General features: G+C 37.0%; 1 protein-coding gene across 13 annotated transcripts in view; it reads left to right on the top strand.

Annotated features, from left to right (window-relative positions):
• Positions 1–21399, top strand: part of PIEZO2 (piezo type mechanosensitive ion channel component 2) — a 245733-nt gene that overhangs the window by 178824 nt on the left and 45510 nt on the right. For all 13 annotated transcript variants that reach the window (XR_006178478.1, XM_042869233.1, XM_042869225.1 and 10 more), the window contains 10 exons: positions 1446–1646; positions 3388–3592; positions 3746–3847; positions 4300–4465; positions 11006–11249; positions 12429–12525; positions 14608–14767; positions 17197–17286; positions 19653–19774; positions 20581–20652. Coding sequence is in view for 12 of the 13 variants with exons in the window: in XM_042869233.1 (XP_042725167.1) it covers positions 1446–1646; positions 3388–3592; positions 3746–3847; positions 4300–4465; positions 11006–11249; positions 12429–12525; positions 14608–14767; positions 17197–17286; positions 19653–19774; positions 20581–20652 (1459 nt within the window). In the remaining variant the exon portion in view is untranslated. The remainder of the gene's footprint in view (positions 1–1445; positions 1647–3387; positions 3593–3745; positions 3848–4299; positions 4466–11005; positions 11250–12428; positions 12526–14607; positions 14768–17196; positions 17287–19652; positions 19775–20580; positions 20653–21399) is intronic.

Here is a 21399-nt window from a genome sequence, read left to right on the forward strand (position 1 = left end):
GTCTCCATGCAGCCTTCTCTTCCCCACGCTAAACAATCCCAACTCTCTCAACTTTTAATCATAGGAGAGGTGCTCCAGCCCTCTGATCATCTCTGTGGTTCTCCTCTGGACCCACTCCAACGTCTCCATGTCCTTCTTGAGCTGGGGGCCCCAGGCCTGGACTCAGTGTTCCACATGAGGCCTCACAAGGGCAAAGTTGAGAGGGACAATGCCCTCCATCTCCCTGCTGGCCACCATTCTTTTGATGCAGCCCAGGATTCTGCTGGCCTTCTGGTCTATAAGAGCACACTGCTGGCTCATGTCCAGCTTTTCATCTACCGGAACCCCCAAGTTTTTCTCCACAGGGCTGCTCTCAGTGAGTTTTTCCAGTCTCTACTCATATCTGGGATAGCCCTGAGCCAAGTGCAGTCAGTGTAGTAGATTTCTCTGTCCTCACTAGACGCCTTTTGCAGCACCTCTTCCTCTCACTCCCTTAGGCATGCACTTCCATCAACTAAAAGTGTATTTGGGGAAGATCGGGCTGACACAAGAATTCTGCGTGGAGGGTAAAGTTGCCAAGATGCTAGGTGCTTTATATCTATAAATAGATAACATTTTGTGATTTTGCACTATTCTAGAAAGGTTTTCAATGTCTTAGCAAGAAAAATATATTCTCTGTGTAGAGAAATTCAGTTCAGGGCTAGACCTGAATTCCCCAGCTTTCAAGTCTCACTGTGTTTCTGATATGCCTCCTTAATAATAAACATTCAAGATGTCCATGTTGAAGTAAGAAGCCTATCTGTTGTGGATTGTGTATATCTAAGAGCAAGAAGCCTAGGGAGGGCAAACAGAAATAAATTATTGTTAAAAATAAACGAACAAACAAATTAATTGAAAGTATCAGTGGTGCCTGTCTTAGGACAGTTGTGTCCCAAATATTTCTCTGTGAATAGAAATCCAGAGATTGCCTCTTCAGCTTTATTTGTGTTCTCCTTGAGAGGCTTTCTCTGGATTTTAAACAACTTTTAAAGCTGGTTAATATCCATGATGTATTTGCAGTACTGAAGGTCCTTGTGGTTTCAGAAAGCTAGTGTTTGCCATCTGAACTGCTGCAACTGAATTTGTGGATGCTTGTATCTCCTTCTTCATAGAAGCCACAAAATGAGAGGGAAAATGGATAGGTCAATGCATTCTAACTTCTTCTCTACAATTTGTGTTCAGTATAGTATTTTTTTTTAATGATGGGCTCATCTTCTGCATCTCAGTACAAAATCCAGCAAGTGATAGGAACCTCACTTTGTTACAATGTTAGTAGCTAAGAAGAAGTTCCAGTGCATCTTGGAGAGCAAAAGCTCTCAATGGTAATATCCGTTTTAGTATTCTTTGATTTATGATTATCAGAAGGTTTTATAACTTCTTGTGGTTTTGTTTTTTATTTAGTATCCTTCTGATTGTATCTCCTGTAGAATAACTTACTGATGCTGGCTATTCTGGCTTTTGAAGTTACAATTTACCGTCATCAAGAGTACTACAGATGTCGAAATAACCTTACTGCACCTGTAACTAAAACTATTTTCCATGATATTACAAGAGCACATCTGGATGATGGACTGGTAAACTGTGTCAAGTATTTCATAAACTACTTCTTCTACAAGTTTGGTTTAGAGGTAAATTGAAATTTTTTTTTTTTTTTTTTTTTTTTGTACTGTCTTTCCAAACCTTTAGGTTATTTTTGTATACTACTTTGAACTGTACTTAACATCAGGATGCTTCTTAGTCATCACTTATGTCAGACCTTGCAATAGTTGCTACCTCTCTGCTAGTAGAGATTTTCAACTTGGATTTATTTTCATGTCTTTTCTTTTGCTACTTGTTTTTCATTGACTTAGCTTTCCATTTCTTAACCAAACAAATGATATGACGAGTGGGAGAAGGGATGGAACTGAGGTATATCCTCACGTGAACAAATGCACAGGAAATTACAAATTGCAGGAGCAAAAAGCAGAGGGTAGCAGGCCATTTTCTCCATTTAAAGGTTTCTGGACTTCTTTTGTCTCCAGCTGCCCAAGCATGTCCTCCTTTTTTATACAGGCTGCTGTAACTGCTAAAAATCTGCAGGAGCAAATAACAACAAAGGTTATTGTTGCTCTGTGCAGCAGATTTAAGACAAAGTTCTCTTTCCAAAGACCTTGACAGTAGATGAGAAACACTCAGAACATTAGGAAAGGCAGGTATAAATGAGTGAAATTATTTTTCTGAAGATTCATGACAAATCCTTAATATCTGGTACATGTCTTATTTTGTAGATGTTTGTCTGCCTTGCCAGCAGCAGTTTCCCAGATGGAGCTTAAGCTCAGCTATTGTATTCCTTCTAAATGCTTCACCCAGTCTTGCAGCAAAACATCATAAATGAACCTACCTTGAAGGCAAGCTATTGCTGAACAAGCATTTAAAAAAATATGTAAAATAACATGGATTCATTTCTGTTTTCCCACCTTTTCTGGGTGCACACAGATGCATGAAGTGCACTTTTAAAATTGTCTGTATAATAAACAAAATTATTTTTTCAAAATATTTTATGTCTATATGCAAAAAGCAGCTACTATTTCAATGCACTCCAAATCTATTCATAAGGATATTTTTGACCTATGCATTAAACACTGCCACCCCCTTGCTCCTGATAAATAAAACAGCATGCTTATGATCAATCTGAGGATTAGGAATGAATGAAAGTTAGAATTAATCAGAATCACATGTAACCTCATCCTAATCTGAGGAGATAGAAGATCTGAATAGGGAAGTATACTGATTAAGTGAGTCACTGTGAATGAAAACATGCTGCATGGCACTGAGTGAAGGATCTGCTTTAAGTGGAGCCAGAAAACAGAAATGGTTTGGGATAAAGAGTCTTAAAAAGAATGGAGAACTAAACTTGCCTTATAGCAATTGGCTGGATTTGCCTATAGCCAAAAGAAGTTATATTGTCTAAATCCCTTTTCTTTTTGTCTGGTTCCCACATAAGGATACAGTTTAGTTGTTATTCTTAATGGTTCCTTTTCTTTCTTACATCTGTAAGTGCTATCAAAATATACAGCTGTGTAATATGTGCTTTACTTGACAACAATTAAACATTTCACATATAGGCTACTGTGGCAATGCTCTTTCCATTTTGTATGTGTGTATGTCTTATAGGTGGCACTCAAAGAAGAGTACTGAAAATTTGGGGAGCTGCAGTACAGTGGGGGAGGTTGTGAGGTTGTTGCTATAGTTTGTTGGTTGGCAAAAATTCCTGCATCAGCCACAGCATATGACCAAGCATACTATTAAAATTCAGACTAGCATATCCTTGCTAAATCGACTAGTCATTAGGTTGCAAATGATGCATATTTTTCTTTCTTTCTTTTCCAGACCTGTTTTCTGTTATCAGTGAATGTAATTGGTCAACGGATGGATTTTTATGCCATGATTCATGCCTTCTGGTTGATTGCTGTGTTGTATCGACGTAGAAGAAAAGCTATTGCAGAGATCTGGCCAAAGTATTGCTGTTTTCTGGCATGCATCATTACATTCCAGTATTTCCTTTGTATTGGCATTCCACCTGCTCCTTGTAAAGGTATGGATGCTTACCTTTTATGGACAGTTGCTACTACTTGCTTTTACAGAAAAGTGCTAGAAAAATGATAAGTATTCAATAGTTTCCAAGAGAAAAGGATGAAGTAATCACTGTAAAGTACTGATTGCATTTTTATGTGCTTCTGTCATATAGACTATCCATGGAGAAGTGGTAATGCCAACTTTAACTCGAATATCATAAAGTGGTTATACTTTCCAGACTTCATTGTGAGACCAAACCCTGTCTTCCTTGTCTGTAAGTATTTTAGCACATAGTTGAAAAGTGTTTACGTGTCTTTTGCTTAAAACATCTGCAGAGTAATTTGAAGCTAGACTTTTATTTACTTTCCAGCAGCAAGATGTCATATTCTGTGGGAGATTGGATACAGTGTGGCATTTTGTGTAGCAGAAAAAGTCAATGGTTTAGTAATTTCTGCATCTGTTTTTCTGTATCCAATTTTTAATAAATCAGTATAAAAAATTATGGATTACTTTCCCTTTTTAATTTATTTTTTTAAATAAAAATAATGAAAGATAGGATAAAAATCAAGTACATTAATAAATGTCAAATTGGTGTTAAATGCATTGAAAACAACAGTCTTGGATATTCAAAGAAAAGTCTGCTAACTACATTATGGTACATTGCCACCACTCCCTGCACCTCAGTTAGTGACTGAATTTTTCCTTGCAACCACTGCTTTCTCCTAGATGATTTCATGTTGCTGCTGTGTGCATCCTTACAAAGGCAAACATTCGAGGATGAAAATAAAGCTGCTGTACGAATCATGGCTGGAGACAATGTGGAAATTTGTATGAATCTTGAAGCAGCATCTTTTAGCCAGCACAATCCTGTTCCAGACTTCATTCACTGCCGGTAAAACCTGAATCTTTAACACTTGGAAACTGCAGAGCTTCATTTTTATAATGTTGTCTAGTGTGAAAGTAGAAAGGTGAATGATATTAAGAGGGGGCAGAGCCTGAGACAGTCTATTCCTGCTGGTCTTCAAACAGCAGAGCCATTCTTGCGTGACCACTTCAGAAGAGATTAGTTCTGCGTTATGCTGGGCATAACATTAATTGAAGGTCTCTCTGAAAGCTTGATGCAGTGTTAAAAGAATATATAGAAAGAATAAAATTTGCTAGCTATTATTTCGTCAAATTAGGTTTTTGGAAATGCATGTTACCAGCAGATGTGTGAGTGTGAAATGAATAACAAAATTTGAAATACTGTCTAGTAAGAATCTCCCTGTTGCTGATATGCTTGCAGTCCCAGAGAGGTTTTGCCAATAGAATTAGTTCTCAAGATCAGTAAGATAATACTGCTGTTTCTGTTAGAAATGATTGCTAAGTGTATTTTGAAATAGCTTTAAAGAGGAAACAATGGAAATACATTCAGTTGATTCAACTTGTCCAAGAGATTTATAGCTGCTTCTGAGCATAGGGTAAAGAGTTCTTCCCCTCAGTCTACATAGCAAACCCCATGCTCTAGACCCACTGACATAAACAGAGCAAGAAGTCATAACCTCTTTTCAAAATATGCCATCAAGTGGGGATGCTTTCCAAGAGACATCTGCCAAATAGGACTTGGTCATAACCTCCTTTCAAAATACTCCATTGAATTGGGATACTTTCCAAGACACATCTGCCAAACAGGGCTTGGTTGAGAGGAACGAGTAGAAGGACTGGCTGCTTTTTTCTTATTGCCACTTTAGTGTTGTACACATTAGAAAAGATAATTCAGCAATTGCATCAGGCACTCTGGTATGCTTAATCACCTTGGTCACTAGCAAAGAACTTACTGATGGTGTGGCTGATGGCAGAAAGAAATCTTATTTTCCCATCTTAATCTAGAAAAAAAACTTGTGAAAAAACTTCATTAACAATGAGAGTATATTTGAAAACTATCTTCAGAAAGGAAGCAGAGGCAAGAAAATAAGTGTTTTCTTTGGCATCTTTTCGAAGTTCCCTGGAATCTAGTTGGTATTTCTAGTCATCTGTAGAAGATATTCCCAAATGGCCAAGTAAGAAAAATTTGAAGTACAAAGGATATTCTTTGAAGATTTTGGATGGGAATCAAAGTCAGGTTTATAATGGAAAGCAAAGTCCAAGCTGAACTGGCCTGCTGCCTTTTCACAATTCTTTGGGTTAAGTTCTGTCTTTTGATTCATATTCATGGTATGCATCAAGCTGAAGCCACTGGTGGCTTCTTATGCATTCAAACACACCACTTGGCACGTGCTGGGAAAACGGACCTGTATATACATTATTAATGCTGTGCAACCGTTTAATTGGGAATCTGCAACTTGTGCTTAGGAGTTAATTATATTGTTGGTGGAAGACACAAAAACAATCACAAAAACCAAACACATGAAAATCAAAGGATCACATTTGTAGCAGTGAGTTGAGCAAATAACCTGTGATTACTTTATACTTGTTCCAGCTAAATACAGAAATCTGTGTAACTGTTTCATGTGATAGTTTTATGTTTCGTGAATAAGAAATGGAATGAAAAGAATAAGGCAAAGAAGGAAACAGAATAGTGACACGTTTTTTGTTTGAAAATTCCATCAAATATATAGAGAACTCATTAATGACAGGGAAAGAAGGAATTCCTGTGTACGATATGCTTTCTTGTAGATGCTGGGGCAGGTAAACTGTAACTTTTTGTTGATGTAGTTTGAAATGTCCACTTTCTGAAACTGTAATGGGAACATACTTGTAGTACATGTAGATGGATATAAGAAGACCTTCCTCTATAGTACAAACTGCATAATAGCTCTTGTCTTCTTGATGGAATCTTTTCTTTAGTTTCCCTTTCAGTGTCTTCACTACAATATAGATTCTCCCAGACTTTGAGTTGTGTTAATAGTGAACTACTGTACTTGGATATGCAATCCTAGATGCCTAATTTACTTCAGAGAAGCATCAGAGAATGGCTGGGCAGTCTCTTAAAGTGACTTTGATTCTTTCATTAGAGATTGCAAATCTTTTAAGAGAAGGACTCTCATGCTCTGGAGAACCCATTGAAGATATACCTCAGAAATGTATGTATCTGGCCTCTATCCAAGATAATTTGGAACGTAAAGGGCTTTGTCTAAAAACATTTCTTTCACTTTGTTTCAGAAATTCCAGAATAGTCTAAATATTTGTAACATGGGCAACAACCTGGTTCAAAGCTTATCCAAGCAACTGAAATGAAAAATAGCATTTATACAAAAGTCAGTCAGAAAGAACCAAACAAATAAGTGAAGGCGACGTGGTTATGCTTCAAAAAATAGTTCTTAGTATTTGTTTGCTTTCTAAGAAGCCCAGTGTAAATTTCCTGCTAAGGAAAAGTTGCACTTGCGAACTGAAGCACCCTTTTGGTATGTCTGTTCTCTCAAGAAGATGCCAGTTGGTCACTGTTCTAATAGGCGTGGCTAAAAAACTTTTAACTGCAACATAAACAGTTGCAAGAAAAGGTCAAATTTCCAAATGTTTAATTTTCTTATTTCTGGAGAAATAACTGAGCACAACGATAAATACCGTCTATGGAAGAGATTTCCTGAAATTTTTCTTGTCTTTCCACCCCCACATTTCTCAGGGGATATATATTTAATCTCAAGGGAGAGTACAACTGGAGGGCTATGAAACAGAAATAAAAATGAAGGATAGTAGTAGGAGCTTTTAAAATGAAACAGAATTTAAAGCAACTTCATTGAGGATAATCCTTTCCCACAGTCTCTAATGCCAGAAAATTCTCATTTCATTTCCCAAGTAGTTTTCTAATGTTCTCCTAGACATTGACAGGGAAATAATTTGGGATTGTAATTTACTTTTTGCCTCCTGAGACCAGAAATTGTACTAACAGTCAGTCACTGAACTGTACCCCTTGGGAACCATCATCAGGTGAGTCAGAAGAAGTCTCTCTAAGGCAGCTGTAATGCCTTTCTTGGAACCAGAGTACTAACTTGAGTTGGTGGGAGAGTATCTGCAAATCATCATTACAGGCTTCCCATCTTATTTGTATAAAGCAAATAAACATTTTGTTGCTTATAAAATTGCTTTAAATAACACTGCTTAGGATTTAGGGATTTTTAAAGCAAATAGAATCACGAAGGGAGGACTTCACTGGTAAGAGAAAGAGAATATCAGCTCTGTGAGAAGGTATGACAAAAACAGTAGGGACTAAGTCCCATGGGATCCATCCACAACACTAAATTCAAAGAAGTCAGTTAAAATAAGGGAGCTAATTTTAGGAAACTTCAATGTATCTATTGGAAAAGGGAAAATCACTGAACTTAGCTTATGAAGACCAAAATAGAGCTACAGAGGGGATGGAGGCTTGGTGAGAAATCAGCAATGTTAGGATTTGAAGGGAAACATTCTGACTCACACTGTGTGTGAAACGTGTAAAGAATCACAGGTAGGAAAGAGTGAAGGGAAGAAACTAGGGAGTAGAGGTGAAGAGACAGCTAGCGATGTCAATGTACAGGAATAACATGCCTGAAGAAGATAGAGAGGGTAGTCATTAGAGGAAGGCTGTGGGAAGAGCCTTGGGGTTATATGGAGGTGGTGAGCCACACTCAGAGCAAAACAAGAGACTGCTAAGGGAAGGCACTGATATAACATTACAACAGCTTCTCCAGCTAGAGGAAGCACAAAATCATTTAATCAGTGTTTTCCTTAAACTTTAGCATTCCTTTCCTAAACTTCAAGGTGCTGACCACATGACAAAGACCTTTCCTCAAAAGGATTATCAGCATCAGTGCCTTGGGATGCTTGCAGGCAGATGTCTGAACACTAGGCTGGCCACAGCCAAACATGTCGTTGAGGTCATTTGGAACTCAGCTACACCTAGAGCACTCTCTATGAAAGATGCTGGATTGCATTGCAGTTAAATAATCCCTGTGGAAATAAAATACTGAAGTGATCATGATAAGACTAATAAAGCTGTATTAAATAAAATAGATCATTGAATACAGACAGCCATCAGAGGCTACGATAGATTGGTAGACATACCTTTATTCCCCATCTTAGAGCGCTTGACTCAACCTATAACACTGTAAATAATTAAAGAAAATTAGGAAGATGTGTGGAAAAAGACAAATAAAGGAGTACGAGGGTATTACAATTGAAATAAGTGTGGTTTGAGTAATACTTCAATGTACCTGTGATTATTCAGGTGTAGTTCCTTCAACTCTGTTCATTGTGACTTTGTGCTTGGGCCAGCAAAGAGTTATCTCAGATGTTCTGTGAAATTCATTTTTAGGTGTGCCCTGAATAATTTCTTCTAACGTCTTCTTGTAAGATGCCAACTTGAAAGTCAAATCTTGAGAGTCATTTGTGTCATTGAGATAGCTTGAAATTGTGTATTTTCAAAAATGAGAAAGATTTACACTTCTAAGAACCGCATCATGCAGTTGTATTGCCTCCTTTTTGAGAAGCTTTTCTTTTCATACCATTTTTTTCGATGTACTGATGTCCAAAACTATTATATTTAATGTATATTTTAAAAATTAGAAGAACTGTTTTATTCGATATTTTAAATCACTGCTAATAACATAACAAATTATTAAGGACATAGTGCATATAAGGACATAGGACAGTATATGCTGTTACAGTATGATGACTCAACCAAATGCAATATGAATATGCTTAGATGCAACCAGCTCCAGTTATCTTTTAAGAATCAGAATTCATTTTTGTTGAAGAGTATTAAAATATTCTTGTTTAACCAAAAATCAGTTTGATCAATTTACTTTGGTCAATTCATTTCCATTTGGAGATTTTCTTGAAAGATACTGATGCACTTTTTCAATAGGAAGAACTGCAGTTTCAGTAAGGTGGTTCATAAGCAACCAACATGTAAATGATTATTATTAAAGAAACACCAAATATCAAGTCTTTTTTTTTTTTTTTTTCTGAAGAAACAGTAAGAGCCCCATTTTGAGTCATATTAAATTAGTGATATTCTGTTCAACTGATATCTTGTTTACCTAACGTGTATAAATTATTCGTTAATGTTTTATCGCCTTAAACCCAGCAGCGTTTTTAAAGCCATGACATTTTTAGACTTCACAGGCAGCAGTCCATAAAATTATTTAATGGCTGTGGGAAATAAACATAGAGGAGCTTTCTCATTACCTTTCATTAAATGACTCTCTGGTTAGCTTCGGCAAGCTGCATGTGTATAAAGGTAGGACTATAAATACATACTCCTAGAAAGTTCTGAGCCTAAGAACATCAAGCAGCAGGGGCCTTTTTATGTGGCCTCATCCACTGCAGTTAGTTCATTTACTCCTTGCATGGTTTGGCTCAGGTATATGTGTACTCCCATGGTGCCTTCTCCCTGCCTGGTTTCCTGACAAATCTAGTCTCATAGCCTCAGTGAACAGACCCTGAACACACAGTGCATCTGGAATCAAAATGCCAAATGAGGAGAAACCATGAATTAAATGGTTTTGCAGTGTTTAGCTATATGTAGCATTTGGTATTGCCTTTGGCAGATGTTCTTATTTGAAAGCTTACTGAGTCAATATTAAATCAAGATTTTGAAGACTGAAAATACCAAGTTGTTTCTCACTCTTTCCTAATTGTGCACCAGGCTGATTTCAGATAGATCTGTCTCGCAGCTTCCTGGCAAACATTTCAGTAAATTCTGGTACACTGACATTCTATAGAAACTTCCTTTTTACAGCTCAAAACTTTCTCCACCGGAGAAAAATATTTTTAGTATCTGCATTTGAACGTGAGGCTTGTGACTAGACTGAATTCCCCAGAAGTCACTGATAAATACAGAATTGTTTGCACTGAAGTACTGTAGCTGGCTTTTGAAGATAGATTTGCTATAGCAATAGCCAGACTTCTTGTAAGATGATCTCAGGTAGCTTTTAAATTTCATACACTGCACTGCCGGATAGTATCAATCTATCATGAATCACAGAAAAGGACAAGAGTGATCATCTAGTTTCAACCCCCTGCTATGTCAGGCAGGGTCGCCAACCACCAGACCAGGCTGCCCAGAGCCACATCCAGCCTGGCCTTGAATGCCTCCAGGGATGGGGCATCCACAACCTCCTTGGGCAACCTGTTCCTGTGTGAAAATATTCCTCTTAATATCTAACCTAAATCTCCATTGTCTCAGTTTAATACCATTCCATAAAGTTAAAAACCACCATGAAATTTGCTGAAAATGTATTTTTCCCCTCTTGATCTCACGTAATGCAAAATGTCCTGAGTGGAGCATCATGAATGAGTTGGAACCAAGTACATGAGCCAGACACTGATTTTGGCATTATTCCCATGCAGGTGCCCAAATGCTGACAAAAACCCTGCAGTCTGTAGCCACAAGTAGCAGCCAGTAGCACAGTAGAAGAAATTTATCATTGTCCTCAGAAAATGACAATGTTTTTCCTTCCTCTTTTACTTCCAGGTCCTATTTAGATATGTATAAAGTGATAATCTTTAGTTACCTCTTCTGGTTCGTGCTTACTATAATCTTCATAACGGGAACAACAAGGATCAGCATATTCTGTATGGGCTACTTGGTTGCCTGCTTTTATTTCCTTCTCTTTGGTGGAGATCTGCTGCTGAAACCCATCAGGAGCATCCTGCGCTACTGGGACTGGCTGATTGCGTACAATGTTTTTGTGATCACTATGAAGAACATACTCTCGGTAAGCAGCAGCTGCATTTTCTCTGAGTGGTTTTGTGGCTTCATAGGAACTGTGCACAGTGCACTGAATGGCCATTAAAAATCCTTTTCAGGAGCCCAGACTTTTGCTAGTGCAGAGCAGGCTCCGTTTTGTATCAGAAACTGCAAGTGCATATCCAGAGAATGCTAATGCATGCATGTTATAGGAAAGTGTGCCACCCTTATATGGCTCTGAAAAAGCTTGAAAGCCATTTTCAAAGGATCAGATTCTGGTTTCTCTGCCTAGTTAAATTGTTCCTTAGAAGTCTTGTGAAAATTTCAATGAAGTAAGTAAGAAGTGCAAGATTACACCATCAATAAATAGCACACATTCAATTAAACTTTTTATTTAAAACCAGAATTTTCAAGTCCAATAGTAAGTACAGTTATGTGATGTAATGTAGCTAGTGAGGTTGAGCATTACAAGTTGCATTCTGTTTTCCTTTAGAACTAGCGTGAGCTGCAGATGAGAACAGACATCCTATAATTAAAGGTTAAATACTTCTGCAAGGTATTAATGGTTATCTTACATTAGCTCTTTAGATCAGATTTTTGCAGTGGCACTAATAGGTGATTGAGACAAGGCAGTGCTTAAAACTTTATGAAAGGTAAATTTAGATTTATTCCTGGCAATTGCCTCTTAGCTTTGAGCATTTGTAGTGCTGGACAGAAAAGAGCAGACATTTTTCTTTTTACATTTATATAAGTCACTGTACTGAAATAAAATTGATTTATATGTGGTTTGAATTTGCAAATGTTCTGAATGCTTACATATGTGCTTCATTTTATGCTTGGGAATTCAGTGGGGCTATGCATATGTTCAGCTTGTCTGTGCATGTTTTCAAATTTAACTCAGTGATTTATAAAAGTTGCTTAGCTGTCACACTGCATCACATGACAGACATATCACTTTCTCTGCAAAAACAAAGCCAACACCACATACCTGCTATCCAATGGATAACCAGAAGAACAAATTGTTTAAATTTAAAGTGTTGTGTGCACCTGGTAAAGACTGTCTTTGACTAATCTCTGTTTTACTAATGAGATGTAAAACAGCCTGTGGCAGTCTAAATATTTGCGTGTAATTTAAAGAGATGCAATACTTTTCTTATGTTTATTTCTGCTATGCCTTCTTAGATGAAACTGTTCTTTTACTTCACAGATAGGAGCATGCGGCTACATTGAGTCTTTAATTCAGAATAGTTGCTGGTTGATTCAGGCATTTAGTCTGGCTTGCACAGTTAAAGGCTACCGTATCCGTAAGTATGGCTCATTTCTCTTTGTAATTTGCTATAAACAGTGGATCACCTTTGAAATCTTCTACCATATTTAAGCTGTGTTCTCTCTTGACATATTACCTTGTGCAAATGTCTTGCATGTAAGTGCAGCTAAGCAAGTTTCATCATATATGGAATAGCGAGAAACTGGAAATATCAGGGAGATCTCACTGTGGCCCTCCAGTACTTGAAGGGGGCTTACCAACAGGAGGGAAAGCAATGTTTTTACATGGGCAGATAGGGATAGGACAAGGGGAAATGGCAGAGGGTGGTGAGGCGCTGGCACAGCTGCCCATGTAAGCTGTGGTGCCCCATCTCTGCAGGCACTCAAGGCCAGGTTGGATGGGGTCCTGGGCAGCTGAGCTGCTGGAGGGCAGCCCTGCCCATAGAATGGGGTGTGACTGGTGGGCTCTGAGGTCCCTTCCAGTCCAAATCATTCTGTGATTCTATGATCTCATAGAATCAGGGGTGATACTATTACGATAAGCGAACTATCTAGACCCCCACTCACATACACACATGTACTTTACTTTAAACATAAAGTCTGGTGATGCTGGAGCTCAAGAAAATTTCCATGTATATGCAGTTGATGGCATAATTGGGAGTATGGTTTCACCTTCCAAATTGAGTTCACCACTCAGCTGAAAACTCTCACTCCTCCTTTTGTTCAGCTGCTGAAAGGGTAAGCCAGTTCAGCTCATTGAAACGGCAAGAGGCTGAGCCAGCATAAAAGTGGTAATTTTTTTAATGATCATTCTCAAGCTTGTGATGGTAACAGAGTGGGAATGGTTAGTATCTGTGGATGGAAGTGAGAAGGGTTGAAGGAAAAATGGGGAGCAAGACCCTGGATCCCACAATGATTTATTGTTTTAGCTCTGCACTTTGTCCTACATTGACAGCATGAGAACATATGATTTTTTCCAATATTTTGTAGCAGAATTTAAAACAGATCTGTTTTAAACTCCGCTCCAGTGAGTCTGCAGCAGAGTTCTGAATTTCTATTTCAAAAATCCTTGTGTCTGACTCTAATAGATAAGAGGATATAAAGACAGGAAAAACAAAGATGTACATTCACAAGATAATTGGTGCCTGGTGGTTCATATTATCCAAAACTTTTTGAGCAGAATCAGAAACCTAGACATGGTTTTCTGACTTCCCAGGGGATGAGCACAGCAGGCTTTGAAGCTCTCGGAGCTTGAGCTTCCTGACCTGTTAGGCTGGTTTGCTTGTAAAGCCAACATTGAGCCAGAGTCTGTCCTTTGAGTCCTTCTCTCCCTTCTGTGGGGCAGGGTAGGCCATTCAGTTTATAGTCCAGCTACAAAAAAAACCACCGTTTTAATTTTTGAGTATACCCAAGAGAATTGTCTTTAGAGAATAAATAAAGAAAGAAAGGAAGAAATATCCAAAGCCAAAATCTAGAGGCAGGAGGAATGGGATTTCCTCTCTGCCTTTCTCCTCCTATCCCAAAGGAAGCAGTTTTGTGGTTTCAAATGGTTTTTCTCATCTGCAATGGAAAGAAACATTCAAGGATTGCTGCGAACTGCCTTGTGGAGAGGAAAATGAAATATATTAAGTGGTAGAAGTCAATTAAAAGTTGATTTTGACTTAAAAAAAACCATTTCATTCTCATGTTGATGTTGTTCTTAATTGAAAAATGAGACAAAAAGTCATTTTGAAATGAAAAAAATAAACAACGTAAAACGTGCCATTCTAAAAAGTGCTGAAATCAAATATTTCAATCTAACCAAAAAAACTTTCTTTTTTTCCAAGTACTTACTAAGACAGAGTGAATTTGTTTCAAAATTCTTCACTTTTGGTGAATACCCAGTTTTCATGTCATAGCACATCGTTGGAATGTTTCCAGTCCGCTTTAAAAGAATCTACAGCATACATCAGACAGAAATGCATGTCAGCTTTCTGAAGAAAAATGAAGTGAAAGGACCTCAATTCAATTCAATTTAAAAGCTTTATTGAAAACCATTTTCATGGCATGATTTAAATGATTAAACATTATAAAAAATGCTTATTACAACAGTTCTTACATTGATGGTTTCTTTTTTCCAGCAACCAACAACGCAGACTGTAAACTACCTAGTGGAGAAGCAGGAATCATCTGGGACAGTATATGTTTTGCTTTTCTGCTGCTGCAAAGAAGAGTCTTCATGAGTTATTACTTCCTTCATGTGGTTGCAGATATAAAAGCTTCCCAGATCCTGGCATCAAGGTAACATTAAGTTAAAGTAAATAAATATATAAACAGCTTGACTACTCAAAAAAGCCCTACTGTTTATGATAGATAGCATCAATGGAGTTCTGGTAGTTAACATTGATTTAAACAATCCATGCTAAATTAATAATTGCAACTCCAACTCTGACACAGCGCATGAGAAAACAATTAAGAATCTGATAGAAATTAAATTCACCAAGCAGTATCTGATGCTTTCATAGCTTTAATGAAAAGCTGTGGAAGTTGATGTGTGTTGCAGCAGCCTCTCAAATCAGTATGTATAGGAGCAGATGTCAAGAAATGTTCTAAGTCTTGGAAAGAAAACATTCTGAGATCAGAGTGAGAAAATGGGCTGTAGAAATCACATCTCCAAAAAATGTCCCAAAATGATTGGGAAAAATGCAGAGAAGTAATTGTATCTGACTGAGGAAGACACGAAGTGTTGCATCACTGAAATCCAACTATGATGTGGCTAAGTGTCATTTTGGTTCTGTTACTTATACTTTTTCACTATCATCCATTCACAGCTGTCACTACCGCAGCCATTCTCCTGTTCTTGTTTGTTTGTTTTGTTTTGTTTTCTTTTGTCTTTTTGTTTTTGTTTTATAATAAGAAGGCAGATGAAAATGAAACTGTTTGTAATTTCAGTAAGATTTCTGAAGGATTACTTTTGTTAATTTTGGATTAAGTGTATTATGGTATTTCTTTCCTCCCCTAAAAAAAAAACTGATTGATTTCTGTACACATTTGAGGGCAAATTTGACTTGCATGTCCTAAAAAGAGCTATTTTTTTAAATCTTCATTTCCTTTCCTCTCCTGGAATTTCTTAAAAAAGGAGACATTTTTAGCTACATGTGCTGACCAAATTCTCTGCTGCAAATGGGACTACCTAAAGATGTATGCCTGAGTCCCCTGCTGCCTCTCTCAGACTTTTGCTTTGGGGTGAATTTCAGTGATAATGCCAAAGAGTACTGGATACTGTTTTTTTTTCTTTTCTTTTTTTTCCCCTATGCTGTATTCACAGTGAACATAGAACAAAGCAATATCATGAACATCAAAATACCTTCTAAATTGGAGAGTTTGTATCAAGAAGGAAGAATAGACTAATCTAAATGGCACTGGAATTTGAAAAAAAGACACGTTTGGTTTCTACTTCCAGCTTTGTGTCTCTTGGTGAGATGCTGAACCTATCCATCAGCAAAAGGGGAGACAATAGTGGCCTACGCCAGAAGCTCTGTAAAGATAAATGTGCTACTGACCAGGAACTACTAAGATGCTACAGGAAGAAGGGTTATATAAATACAGCAATCTTATTAACTTTTTTTAGCTGGCTGTTTGCCTTGCTAAAATCCAAGCTTTTAATTTATTTGGACTATGAAGAAGGTCATATTTGGATCCAGACAGTATAGCCTGAACCTGTCTTCTAGTAAAAGTTAATTGTGAAATAAAAACACCTTACACAATAAGACTGTGTTTCGAACAGTAGTGATGATTCTCCAGTGTCAGTTTTCAACAGTCTATAAGAATTCAGGAGTGATCAAGTTACTAAGAAGAACACATCATCCTTTGTTGTACTTTACCATACTTGGGAAAAAAAAAAAAAAAAGAAAATATTCATTTGGAAATAAACATTACTGTAGTTATCCTGCGTATTACATGGAAGAACCAAAAATCTCTCAGAAAAGATGGTTGAAAAATTAGTTAGAAGTAATCTTCTGAATCTGGAGATGTACTTACTGATTTCTTTACAAAAATAAAAAAGATAGAGAAGGCTTTAAATCTATTCTACTTCTCTGAGAAAGTCTTTGAGACTCTTCAAGACTTTTTGAGAACTCTTGAGTGAATAAAGAATGAGGGAAGAGTAGAGACTCATGTTCCGGATATCCAAGTCACTGAGTCAGTTGCATTTCTAAGGAAATGGAATTAAAAGTCATATGATTTTGGCACACCAGAAATCTGCTGAAGGGTTTGTGTCAACAGATAGAAAGTGCTGTAACATTCAGAGGGTTAAAGTGCAGCTGAAGCTATGCTCATTATGGTTCTGGATGAAGTCCTGAGCTGGGTTTAACTCATAACTTCTTGGCGCTATGAGCAGAAGGACAAGATGATTACAGTGAAGATTACAACTTCTGGAAATGAGCAAGAGGTCCTAACTCAGCCCTGAACTTGTCTGTGTTCTGCATTCTTTGGGACTGGAAACTCAAGTCACCCATCAATAGCTACAGGAGTTCTTAAAACTTTTAGGCCAACTTGGGATCACAGTGTTTGACCCAGCTGTTGAAATAATTGACTGTAAAGGAATTAATATTCTAGATTCATTGATTATCTCTTTCCAGCAAATGAAGTGATTAGCTGTCATAAAGAAAACTTGGAAACATTTAATCTTTCCTCTCTTTTCCTTTCTTCTGCTTCCATTTCTGCTGTAGGGGTGCTGAGCTTTTCCAGGCTACAATTGTTAAGGCAGTAAAGGCAAGAATTGAAGAGGAAAAAAAATCAATGGATCAACTGAAAAGACAGTATGTATATACATATATATAATTATACATGTGTATATATATGCACATGTATATGTTTTTATGTTTTTCACTGATTGTTGGTATTTATCTAGCACCTTATTTTATAGAAATGATTAGTAGGTTTTTGAATTATGATTTTGCAAGTAAAGAACGGTTGCTCTGGATATTCAGAGATATTAGGCTTTTCAGTGCTACTCAGTTTCAGAATCATCTTTTCTAGAAATACAACATACTGAGTAGGCTTAATTTTCATTTAAAAATAGAGTTGCGATTCTAGGACAAGGGGTTGCAAGGTTGACATAAAAAATTAGCATGAAATGTTCTGATATGCCTACTGAAATGGAAACAGAATTTTGAAATGTAAACAGTTATTTTGTAAAAATAAAGAGAGAAGATGTAAACATCCTTACTCATTCTGAAGATTCTTCTAAATCTTAGAAATTTATTGATGACAGGTTGACAAGATCATCATCTAACTGTTCCATAGTTGAGTACTATAGCTATGTGACCACGCTTAAGAGATATTTTATGTTACCACATACACTATGTTTTGCTTTCTTCTAGAGGTCCAGCTCACTCTGTAGTTTTGGGTTGTCCTATTTTGTGTGGCATGAAAGCATGTGATGTGAGGATATGTGAAAAAAAAATCTTTTTTTCCTCTTTCTACCTTTCTTCCCTTCTACTAAATACCCTGCTGTTCTCTTGGTTGCTCTCTCCCTCTCTCTCATGAAAGTAGGATAGAAGGCAGTGAAATGCTATTTCCACTGTGAAACTCATGAAAAGGCACATTATTAATAATGGTAGGTGCATTATTAATAAGAAGTGCCACATTAATGCCATCTCACTTGAAGGTGCAAGTATAGATGGTTAAAGCGTGGGAGGCTAAAACATAGTAGCTGGATTAGAAAAAAAGCAGAAATCTGAACAGCAAAGTGCTGAATTAGGAAATCTGTATTTGAAAGTCAAATGAGCAATATCCTGGCTCTGCTGTAATAAATACAATATTCTCATTGACTTAAGCATTATTAGGATTTCATTCTGTATATTGGAATTCCTAGTAAAAGTTGTTGCATACCTGTTTATTCAGTTTAGCTTGTGTTTGGTTAAAATTCACATAAATATATATTTTACCATCAAAGACAATATTTTCCTTCAGTTTAACTGTCCTGGAGATTACTTCTCTTTATGCTGTCTACTTTTTTGTTGTATCCAGCCAACATTCTTGTTTAGTAACTGCAAAAAGCTATCAAAGTCCTTCCATCACCATGCACGAAAAGCCATATCTGTTTCCTAACCAAATGTCAAAACCTCCTTCTATTTCATGGCTGGAATACCAGAAGGCTGCAGGTCCATGCTCCCTGCTGGTTCACTTGGGGTTTCCCACCAGATGTACTGGGCTGTTACTGATACTGTGGTGTGCTTGAATCAACCTTTTCGTAGTTGGAGACATGTGCCTTTCTCAGGAATCATTCTTTTCAGTTAATTCTACACAGTTTAAGATCAAGGAGATAGTACTGCTTACATCTCCAAAGCTAATTTATATTTCTGTAAAAATCGCTAGTTCATATTTGCAGTATTTTCAACAATAGAAGATGCCTGTTTAAATTCATTCAGTAGTGCCCACTCTTCAGTCAGTGGTTTTTCTTTAACATATAGACAGATTAATAATCAATATGCACTCAGATATTTTTATTAAAAATAATGATTTGTTTGTAGTCCAAATTGTGTTGCAATTATTTGTTATCGTTGATTTCATTTTTCTTAGTACTGCTTTTTAAAATGTGACAAAAGACCTAAAGGACCAGATTATGCTGTTTACAGAGTTGCAAGAAGGAAAATTGGAGGTCTGCCTGCATCTGAACACAACTGAACCAGTTTAAGTCTCTTGTGGTTGCAGATATGTAGGACACATGAGAGTATTACTGGTGAAGATGGATGTAGCACAGGTAGTGCAGGAACAGCACCATTCCTGACTGAGTGGCAAGTTTCAGGAAAACCACTGCATTACACAGAAGTCTTTTTTCTCTCAGAACTTTATTTGCTGTATTGTAGCTCTGGCAGCAATTCTTTCATTTTCCAATAACTGAAAGAAAGTTGAAGGAGAAAGTAAAACCATCATGCGTTAGCAGGCAACTCACTTCTGACTGAAGTTCTGCCAGTGGGTGAACCTCCAGGCTTGGCCCTTGCAGCCAGCCCCTTCAGAACCATTTATCTCCCTGTTTTTAAAGGCAAGATTAGTGACAGTATGTAATGGACCCTTCTAGTTAAATTGTTCATGTGTGTATGAATGAATTTAAACAGCTCTTTTTCAGAGTGTGTTGAAAGGGGTGAAGACCAGAATATAATAAAATTCTTCCTTTTGCTAGAATGGATCGCATCAAAGCCAGGCAGCAAAAATATAAAAAGGGTAAAGAGAGGATGCTAAGCATGACACAGGATTCCACAGAAGGGCCTGAAATTCGGAAGGTTTCAGAAGAAGATGATGAAGGTACCATTGGCCATTGTCATACCATAACTGCAGTTGAGCGCTAAGGACCTAATAGACAATAGAAATGTTGGGCAAGTGAGAAATCATTCTTCAGATTGTTCATCGTGGAACAAGGTTGATTGTTCAGTAACATTTTGAAGCTTAATTCAGCCAAAAAAATCTGAGATTTTAGATTGCAAGAAGACTTAGAGAAAACAGTTTGCTTGGAGGTTACTTTTGGTTAACTTCAGGTTGTTGGCAAAGAGCTGAATAGCAGCAGAGATTTGTTTTGAGCAAAATTATTGTGCATAAACTACAAAGCTACAAATAGGTGGAATTCACATTTTTCTAGCTAGGTTTTTTGGATGTTGTGAGGCTTTTTTTCAGTTGCTGAAATATTTGTATGCTTTTTAAATGCTGTTAAATGTGGGAATGGATACGTGATATCTGTCTAGCGCCACATTTCCAGCACTGACTTAGGATCAACGTTTACTGGATCTAAAATTTTGGCGCCTGAAATTTAGAGGGATTTAAGAGAAGTTATTATTCACTGTTATTACAGTGAAGAGTGACTGTATGTTTTAAAATGCAAAACTGAACTTTTAAGCTGTTTTAGCATAGATTTCTGTTCAAACTGCTGCAAAACCTAAAGTATTTGTGCTGGGTGGTCATGCTTCTAAATGACTTCTATACTGAATGCATTCAGTACTCTGACATCTGATGTGCTCATGAAATTTTGCTCTTTTGAGAGAAATGAAAAATGATTTATCAGTATAATGAACGTTTCTCATTTTGTAAAATTAATGTTTGGACATATTTCATTTTAGGAGAAGCAGACAAAGAGAAAGCCAAGGGCAAAAAAAAGCTGTGGTGGCGGCCTTGGGTTGATCATGCTTCCAGTAGGTTTTCTCAATCATTTTACAAATAAGTGGATTTAACCCTTATATCCTTGACCAGAATGAAGGCATTCCCTGACCTGTTTGTTTTATGCCTGATTTTAAGATTGTGACTTGATAGAAGTCTTGTTTATTTTAGCAAATAATTTCTACTTCCAAATATTCAATTAGGAAGGTTAACCATATTTTGATATGTATACTTTTTTTTTTTTTTTTTATGTTGGAAGCATAGCTTATGACATTTTGGGCATTTTTAGAAAGATATCAAATCAGATAAAAAGTATGTGCCAAAAATTTTGGCCTCAAAAGTCTTAAACTCTCCCCTGCTGCAAGGTACAATATATTTAACCATACAAATGTGAAGGTTTGCTAATGTATTCTAAGTCATAATTTTGTTTGAATATGCACGCATCATAGATCTTTTTTATGGTCCTTCAGTGATACTGTGATCAGCTGTAGAAATATGAATGCCACAGTGAGGCAGCTAGACTGCTCCCACATCAGGAACACAGAGCTCAGCTGAGTATCTCTGATATTGTTATTTACATATTTTTGTGTTTATTTGAGAGCAGAACTATGTTCAGCCTTGTGCACAAGAAATTATTATTCTCATATCATTGTTCCATTGTGGTATTCTAATGTATTTCCATCCCAGTCCGAGTAGATAATAGAGTTCATCCATACATTATTCACTGGATGAAACAGAAGAAAACTGAGCAGATTACAATCTCAAATCTGATGTCCTATTGG

This window comes from Lagopus leucura, unplaced genomic scaffold (genome assembly GCF_019238085.1).
Source record: "Lagopus leucura isolate 7727_CA_CO unplaced genomic scaffold, USGS_WTPT01 Super-Scaffold_100002, whole genome shotgun sequence".
NCBI classification, from domain to species: domain Eukaryota; kingdom Metazoa; phylum Chordata; class Aves; order Galliformes; family Phasianidae; genus Lagopus; species Lagopus leucura.